This window comes from Mytilus edulis, chromosome 11, assembly GCF_963676685.1.
Source record: "Mytilus edulis chromosome 11, xbMytEdul2.2, whole genome shotgun sequence".
In the NCBI taxonomy this organism is placed as follows: domain Eukaryota; kingdom Metazoa; phylum Mollusca; class Bivalvia; order Mytilida; family Mytilidae; genus Mytilus; species Mytilus edulis.
In genome coordinates this window covers 63,020,262-63,029,831 of record NC_092354.1, presented here as the reverse complement: position 1 = coordinate 63,029,831, position 9,570 = coordinate 63,020,262, and the positions used below count along the sequence as shown (strand labels likewise).

General features: G+C 30.8%; 1 protein-coding gene across 1 annotated transcript; it reads right to left on the bottom strand.

Annotated features, from left to right (window-relative positions):
- Positions 1-1,861: 1,861 nt before the first annotated feature.
- LOC139494927 (antistasin-like) lies at positions 1,862-4,354 on the bottom strand. The gene is made up of 4 exons (XM_071283057.1): positions 4,265-4,354; positions 3,869-3,961; positions 2,605-2,697; positions 1,862-1,965 (listed from the first exon to the last, which is right to left on the bottom strand). Exons 1-4 carry the CDS (start codon positions 4,332-4,334, stop codon positions 1,952-1,954), a joined length of 270 nt encoding a protein of 89 aa, XP_071139158.1. The 5' UTR covers positions 4,335-4,354; the 3' UTR covers positions 1,862-1,951.
- Between the last annotated feature and the right edge of the window lie 5,216 nt (positions 4,355-9,570).

Here is a 9,570-nt window from a genome sequence, read left to right as displayed (position 1 = left end):
CAAATTACCGCATTTGGCATTTTGATTCTCGTCTTAATAAATAGGGTGGAATTACTACAGATTTGTTGATTGAATGTTGAATGTTGGCGTCCAAACACCAGTTTCCTCATATTCCGCCCTAAATCTCACCTGGTATTCCGAATCTGAATTCGCAGAAGAACACAAATCCATTTTGTCAATTAATAAAAAGTCTTTAACAATGGGAAATTAAAATCTGAACACGATTCCCTCGGTACACAATTTCTCTAATAACACATCTAACCAACACATGTTATGAAATGACACATATGTATTAAGTGATACCAATAAAGTATTCAAACTCAGACAGTCGAAGATAAAAGGTCTCGTCATCACAAAACTAAAAATGCTGAAAAAATTAACACATTTTTTTAATGCGGTAATCAAGATGAAACGTTTGTGCCATGAAAGGAACCAATTTGTTTTTGAACCTTTTTATTTATACAATACGGTATGACGATTCACTTCTGAATCCTCCCTTTTATTTATACTGTCCACTTTTCTTTCTTCTTTTATTTTGGTAAGACCATCTGATTATTAAAACAATTATAGTTGTTATCCACTCGTGTAATTAGTTTGAGCTTGTAATTTTGCCATTTGATTAGGGATTTCGGTATTTTTGTCATTTCACTATTAACGGTGCACATTGAAATATCCAGACTAATTCTAACTGGAACATGGGGAGGGTGAATCCGTTTGGCATTTACTTTTTATCAATTATATCACATTGACGAGTCTCTAGCTGTAGTCATATTGTCTATAAACCTATACTGTGAACAATAATATGCCTTTAAAGCATGCTTTTTTGATTGTAGAATATCGTGTGTGTTTATGAAGTTGATAGACGTTCCAAAAAACAACTCATATTCGAGCTGCGTTTTCCTTTTACTTATATTAACTTCAGTTTTGCCTCATCGATAAAGAATATACTTCATACGGTATGTAAATGTACTAATAACGACAAAAACCTGATAGTTGTCAAATTGACGATCTACGTTTTGTTAAATGGCATCTCTGTTGATAAATAGATGTTATCAATATTTTCTTTGATTAAGTTGTAGTTTTGTTATGTGTATGTACACAGTGTTGGCTGCTGGATCAATAAACTGTTTATAAAACTTAGAATTTTTGGAAAACTCCAGCTTTTCTACATGAGGAACAAATTACCTTAGCTGTATTCAGCAAAACTTTAAGGAATTTGTGGTCATCAATGCTCTTCAAATTCGTACTTTGTTTGGCCTTTTTAACATTTTTTTATTCGAGCGTCACTGACGAGTCTTTTGTAGACGAAACGCGCGTCTGGCGTAAATATGAAATATCAATCCTGGAATCTCTGATGAGTTTATTTATTATAGATATAAGAATATGTGGTGTGAATGCAAATAAGACAACTCACGATACGTTTGTTTTGATTTGATCTTGTGTGAATATAACGGAACTTTAAACAACAATTATAAAAGTGGGAGGAATATCATTATTGTAGGTGCAAAAATAGGTTTTACCCACCATTCACTTCGGGAAATCCATGTAACAAGTCCGGGATATGGCAATTGATGTTTATTTATAGTGTTTGATTTTGGAAGTTTATTGACTTCTCCTTATGATCTTTTCGAATTTGTATTGGAGTTCAAATTGTATGCAAAATACACTATATAGTGAATGGTATTTTCTGTATTAAGGAGTTCCGATGAAATATTGTCGATTTTACATGCTTCAATTCAAATATATTCGACCTGGAAGTCAGCTTACCGTATTGAAAATATTATGTTATGATCCAAAACTAGTAATTTCTGTTACTCTCTGACGTGATTCAGTAAGACACAAGAAATAGAAATAAGATACTTGTTTTTATTGAATACATATCCACTCATCAGGCTCAAAGTCTTTGTTAATAGTGACTGTTATTGCACTTTTTTCATCATGTTTAGGATGTTTACCCTACTCGAACTGAAATATAATGAAGGAGTTTGATATATATTGAAAATCAAAATGTACATAGATAAAAAAAATATACATTTTGTTGTTTTGGAGTTCTTTCGTATTTACCCTACATCTGGAACACTCAAACCAGAAGTCAGAAAGGTAATTACCTGGACATTAAGAGCTGTTTGACCCGTAATTAGCACCAAAAAAATAATTATCGCCTTCTATGCTTCATTAATAGAGTTCTAACATAAGTTTTTAAAATTATTACGAAATATATATGAGTTAATTGATAAAAACTATTAGTTCGTGTCCTTAAACTCTACTCAGTGCTATAAAATTTTTTTGGTAGAACCGTTACAAATTCCAGATTATCTTTATTCGGAATACTGTAATCAAACCTTTTAAAGTCTGTGTCTTCATGTTAATTTAACATGTGTATCAAACTGTACAAAATTCAGATTGTACATTTTAATTTCGTTTTCATAGTACGTGTTTTATTTCCGCTAGATATGTTTATAACAAATAACTATTCATTGAAAAACCAAAGGAAGAAAACAAAATGAATAATAAACATCATCATAACGTTGAAACGTGTTTAAAAAAGGCAGCGATTACAGTTAAACGTACTTTTAAAAAGATGAAATAAATGTACAGGCTTACATGAATTGTTGCATTGACAAATCTCACATCCGTCTGCGCCAACTTTGAACCCATGGTAACAGAACATTTTACACCTCACTTGTGGACAATGGGCTGAAATATCAAAGCAGAACTTCACAAAGTGTAAGTTATTATTAATCTTTTGTGTGTTATTTGTTAGAGAAGCTTTATAGTAAAAGTACTTCAGATTACATTTCGATATAAATCTGAACTGTTACCATGTGGAGATACATACCACGTGTTTATTGTTCATATGGTTCATACCATAAAACATTCTGACCAAATTGCATTTCACAATAGAAGGAAATCAATTTTTTTGAATCATTTAATGCACAATATAATTGATTTGATGACTTAAACGACGTTCATTTAGCGTAATCAAGGAAAGGTTTTACCAGGAAGTATAAAAAGGTTAAAAAAGACCCACGAATCAACAAAAGCCAAACCAGCGGTAATATCTAGGGACCAGGTAGTTCAGCATAGTCTGATCCACAAATAGTTATCATTAATCTTGTTGTACCATGCATATGGACAGTATAACGTACAATATATAGCATAATCACAAAACGTTTGACTTTACATAAATATAAAAATACGGGGTTCCAGAAATGTTCAATTATCAGGTTTAACAAATACAAGGTATTTCTGTCTCATTTGGTCTCTTATGGACAGTTATTTTTTCATCAATCATTATGCATCTTCTTATTTCTATATGAAATCAGCATAGTTAAAATACAATTGAAACGCTTTGCAACATAAACGACATTGGAATTAACCCCTCTCCAGTAGCTGCATTGTTTCCTTACATCATAGGGTTGCAATCGAAGTTCATAACATCTTATTTAACAACAAAAATAACAAAATGGTCAACTTCAACTAACCCAACTCGCATAAGAAATACCAGGAAAGTTGTTTTTAAAGTACTAAAAAGTTTACAACCTGTTCAAAAGTGAGGCCCCTCATGGGGGGATCCTAGTAATCACATAATCACCATTTTTTTGCCAATATAATCACATAATCATTAAATATTTGCTTATCTTTAGTAATCAAATAATCATAAACTAAAAATACAGTCCTAGGTAATCAAATAATCATGAAATATTTGGCTTAATAATCAAATAATCATTAAAAAAACGGCCAAGTAATCACATAATCAAAAACCCCATGAGGGCCCTCAAAAGTGTTGATTTCAATTATGTCAAAATAATTCTGCAAACATTTTTCATTGTATTTTATTATAAGATAAGCTATCATATAGACTTACGTGGCAGTTTGCATTTACAAGTTTTACATTCATCAGCAGCATGTTGAAAGCCGTGTTCACAGTACAAAGTACACATAAGTTTTGGGCAGTGGGCTGAAAATGGATAATGAAAATGTTATAGATTTTAACATCGTTTCAAATGAAAAATTCCCTGTCAATCGAGTACAATTAAATCTATATTAGCTGATACCAATAAGAAATAAGCTATAATTTGAAAAGCTTTGACATTTGTTTGATGCTCCTGAATTAACAACATCAAGTAACGTTAACATCTATTATCATACTACGTTCTACACAAACAATGAACAGTATGTTGTGATAATCATTATAAGTGCGGATTTAAGCTTTCGAATAACTTGAAATAATTCACTATTTTTGCGTTTGGTGTTTACTCACGTGGCTGTTTACATTTACAAATATCACACCCATCTTGGTCGACGTGGTTACCGTATTTACAATAATTCATGCATAGCGGTTTATTAATGCATTTGGCTGAAAAATAAAAATGCAAGTTTACATACGAATTGTTCGTTATAAACAAAATCAAGAAAACAAAAGTAATCGACATTAATTTGTTTGGTTTTAACTTTGTTTTGTATTTGATTTGATTGCGTTGACATTTCTTGTTTTATGTTTACACAATGCACCAAATGTTCTTGCTTAAAATGCTCTACAAACACACGAACAATGATTCAGTTTAAAACAAAAAAACACTATTGCAGATCTTAACTTTCTTCAATCGACAGACACCTACTAATCTGTATCTTTATTTTGAAGATCCGGTGTCAACATTGATGTCCGTAACTCTAATACATATTATATATATATATATATATATATATATGTGAGAATTCGTTTTTTCAACTGTAATTTCTCATAATAATTTTTATTTCATTTCAATAAGAGGAAAAATCGGGGAAAATAAACTAAATATACTACAATAATGTTAATAAGTTTCAAGAAAAGAGGTATGTCTTGATATCAAGACGGACATTAAAAAGACAGGGATGTTTATAAAAATGTTTATCGTGTATCATAAATTGAAATGATTGTTCCCTCATAAAAGTATTCTTATATGACGTCCTTATTACGCTTTGTAAACAAAGCCGTGTTCTAATGAGCACATACTATGTTTGACACATGCGCACAAACTTACTGTTTTTAATTATTCTACTTACAACGTGCTGTTAATCCTGCCTTAAAAAATATAAAAACAGATTGTTAAGATATCCTATGAATATATTTTTTTTCAAAACTGTTTGTTATCCAAAAATAGTGTATATACGCTAGTTAATATCAAAACTACAATGTTTATCAAAAGCAGAGACGTATCACATTTGAACTGGCTTGTTGGATTGCTAAATTGTCCAAGGAATTAAGAAAATGCAAACACAGGAAAACTGAAAACACATAAATATGTGATATTTAAAATTTAATTAGATTAAACAAAAATATTATTAATATTATTAATATTAATAATAATACAAGTAATAACTACAATAATAATGATAATACAAATAATAGTTAGTAATACAATTATATTGAAGTTAATTACTTACCTGAATTGCTATAACGGACAAGGTGATGAACAGAATATATTGAAGCATGGTTCTGGATAAAAAAATTTTATTAACACAACCTAGTTTATATACTATTTTAGGTAATGAAGCTGGTGTTATTTGATTGCAATATTATAAATTCTCGCCTTAAGCACAATTATATTTCTTTTATAATCATGTGGTCATTTCTAAAATGTATTTTGTAGCCGAAGGGCTAGAATTCTGATGTTGTGCGTTGACCTTGGATGGATGTTACATTGTACACTATATTATACGGAAAACAACAACGTAAAACCGTACATTGTGACCTTGGACAGATTACCATGTACACTATATTCTAACAAAAACAACATCGTAAAACAAATAGTTATAAATATACAATATTTTGTAGCCGAAGGGCTTGAGTTTTTATGTAACAGTTTATACTAATACATTGTAACCTTTAAAAACTGCTATCATGTACAATGCGTAAAAATGTCAATTATCTTAATCATTGTAATACATAACTTTGCTCTTCGTGTGCCCTTTGATTGGAATAAAAGATATCTGATATAATAGTATCTTAATATCTTATCTTATCGTATATTGCACATAGCTTTTGACAGTGATATTTCATGTTCTTACTTGTCTTTAATTTTTTTTATAGATAAATTAGAGAAATGAAAGCTTTTGTCTAAATGCAATTCAATTAATAGCAGAAAAAAAAATTTCGTTAATCATTGTTTTATTGTAAATTAGGCTGAACAAAATTAGTTTCATAAGTTGAATATATTGCTTCATATTTTTCATGTCGGGCCTTTGCTTTATTTTCTTGCTCTCATCATTATTAAAGGCTGCACGGTTGCCCATCAGTGCCTACATCTACTTCATTCTAACCTTGCTAGTTAGTTCTCTCATTAGCAATTATACCACCTCTATTTACTACAGGGCTGCCAAGTCTAACGCATATAGCTTGGACTTACGCACGCTCATGCTTTGTTTAGCGGCATTGGGTTCGTGCAGTGCATCTGCTTCAAAGCATAATCCAGTCAGAAATTAATTGGAGTAGATAGATTATAGGATTGGGGTTTTGTTTGTTTTGGAATAGAATAACCTAACGTACTTTAAATAAATCAAAACAATTATAAATATAGATTCTTACATTGGTACCAGGGGATTATCGGATTTATCCAATTGAGATAGTTTAAAGTCCTATAATCCACGAGTAACTATGGAAGAATCTGTTTATGTAATGATTAAAAAAATATTTCATTTCTTTTTCTGTTAAACGAAAATCCCATTCGAGTGCCTTTCACATTCCACGAAGTTGCCGATTTTTATTAACATCTGTTAGCACATTTTGATTCCTCCAGTTAGATATAAGGTTACGACCCTTTAAATAATCCAACCATCTTTTGAGATCACCGGCAACCACACGTAGATTACATTTTTTAAAACAATTCGAAAAGATGTTATAATAGCTATCTTCTCACATTTTATCTTAAAATTATATGGTGTAGTTTTCTTTTATTCACATAAAAAAGTATTTTCTATGTATAATCTATACAAAATATGACATATTTGCACAACCTGTAGCACGAAAAAAGTCTGGTGACCCGTACTTTTTATTACAGTTTTTGAGAAAAGCATGATAAATACTTAATTTTGACATATAATTAAAAAGATAGATTTTTATTATTATTGTTTTTATTGGCATTAATATTGATTTTGTTATCAGTAAATGAAAAGCAACAAAGTTTATCGACAGGTCGTAGGTATCCCCATGGGCACTAATTGTGCCCCTTTAATAGCAGACTTGTTTTTGTACTGTTACAAATCACAGTTTATGACTAAACTCAGTAAAGACCCGTCGAAATTGCATTTAATTGATAAATTCAACAACACTTACCGTTATCTTGATGATATTTTTTCGTTAAATAATCAAGAGTTTTCACAATATACTGCTGAAATTTACCCCAAGGAACTTACTTTAAATAAATCAAATTTATTTGGTAATAACTGTTCTTTCCTGGATTTAGATATTTCGGTTTTAAACGGGAAACTACAAACTAAAATTTACAACAAAAGAGACGACTTTTCGTTCCCTATTGTTAATTTTCCATTTTTAGATGGTTATCTTCCTTTGGCACTATCTTACGGTGTTTATATTTCACAACTTGTTCACTATGCCCATGTCTGTTGTGACGTTTTTGATTTTAACGAACGCAACCTATGTATTACTGGTAAATTATTAAACCAGGGATATCGTTACCATAAATTAGTTGAAACCTTTACTAAATTTTTCCATAGATATAAAGATTTGGTTTTGAAGTTTAATAGAACCCATCAGCGAAATGGCGGGCATTTGCCATATTGATAGTATGTAAACAGTTGTAGGACAATTATTTGTAAAAGATTGATGACTGGAGAATGTCAGGAAAAGTATCAAAGATCATAGGTACTTGGAGAAAGGACATTTTTGAGCCCTCTCGCTGTTTTCCAAAGACTTTCAATTTTTGTTTTCAATTTTCTGTATGAAATGAACATATATATATATTTATATATACGATAAATACTATAAACGATCACTAATATATTATATAGGGACTCTCCATTAATCCTGGACTATTAGTAAAATAGTCTCAGATATAATCTAATATATCAGTGACAACCTTGGATAGTAAACTAGTTGAATTTATTGTTAATGGCAAATACACTTTATTTATATTATATGTATGAGCATAGTATATATATATAAATAAATTGCTTCGCTGAGCGCAACTGGATACGACAGTAGGATCCAACCCTGAATAGTTGGGGCAAAAATGGACACACTATTAGCACTTGATACAGGTCATAATTTGGATTGTAATTAAATATTCGACAGATAATAGGTTTCTGATACAGAGTTACTATAGTTAAGGAACTTATAATTGGTTATATGATTTGAATATATATTAAATTTTATGCTTTTGTGCAATGCACTATGATGTTGCGAGTTGTCTCACTGGCACTCATACCACGTCTTCTAATATCTATTAACCCTGTCGCATTTTAGCGCAAGTCCCGAGTGTTAGGATTCTCTGACCTTTGTTAGTCTTGTATGTTTTTGTAAAGACATATTAGTAGCCTTTGGATATTTTCTGTTTTTTGTTTGGGGTGTTGTCTCTTCGAACATTTATGAAATATTGTTTGACCTCGAGGCATGCATTTTAAATTGCCGAGTTGTTTTTTTTGTTTTTTGTTTTGTTTTTTTTTTTGTTTTTTTTTTTGGGGGGGAGGAGGGTATGCATTGATGGATGTTCTATGTTACAACTCATGTTTGTGGTGTGTTAACCTTTATATTTATATTTTCTTAACTTTTAATTTTACGCAGAAAGTGTCCACCATATGCAGTGTGTTATATCAATAACAAAACGTTTCTGCTGACATCATTGTTAAATTTAAAATCTACACATTTTTGTGATACACATTTTTGGCTACTGGATCCAAAGCAGACATAACCTATTATTTCAGAAAACGAGAGAAGGTTTGGTACCATTATAACGTTTAATCCCGCTGCAAATGTTTGCACCTGTCCTAAGTCAGGAATCGGATGTACAGTAGTTGTCGTTTGTTTATGTAATTTATACGTGTTTCTCGTTTCTCGTTTTTTTATATAGATTAGATCGTTGGTTTTCCCGTTTGAATGGTTTAACACTAGTAATTTTGAGACCCTTATAGCTTTGTGTTCGGTGTGCGCAAAGGCTCCGTGTTGAAGGCCGTACATTGACCTTTAACGGTTTACTTATATAAGTTGTTATTTGGATGGAGAGCTGTCTCATTGGCACTCACACCACATCTTCCTATATCTATAACCTATTATTTCTGTTTGGATTAATAGCCTGAAGTTGTCGATATAACAGAATTATAACCAACTGTTATGTAAATAAGAGGTAAAGCTAGCATATGTTTTGCACATTTCAATATTATTTCTCAAAGTTTCTTTTGTGTGATATCATTGAATCCTAATGAATTACTTTTGATAGCGGTAACTTTAAATCAAATGGATTTGAACTGAAAGTTCGCTTACGGTATTTAAAATACTGTGTAAGAATCAAAGACTAGTAATTTCTGTTACCCTATGACTTGATTCAGTGAGGAAAATGATATACAAATAAGAAA

Bases quoted from the DNA above. Each gene is read 5' to 3' on its own strand.
- LOC139494927 (XM_071283057.1), bottom strand. From the start codon at position 4,334: ATGAATTATTGTAAATACGGTAACCACGTCGACCAAGATGGGTGTGAT. The intron at 3,962-4,264 runs GTGAGTAAACAC...ATCCATTTTCAG, and splicing joins TTGTAAATGTAAACAGCCAC to CCCACTGCCCAAAACTTATG. The intron at 2,698-3,868 runs GTAAGTCTATAT...TTGATATTTCAG, and splicing joins TTGTAAATGCAAACTGCCAC to CCCATTGTCCACAAGTGAGG.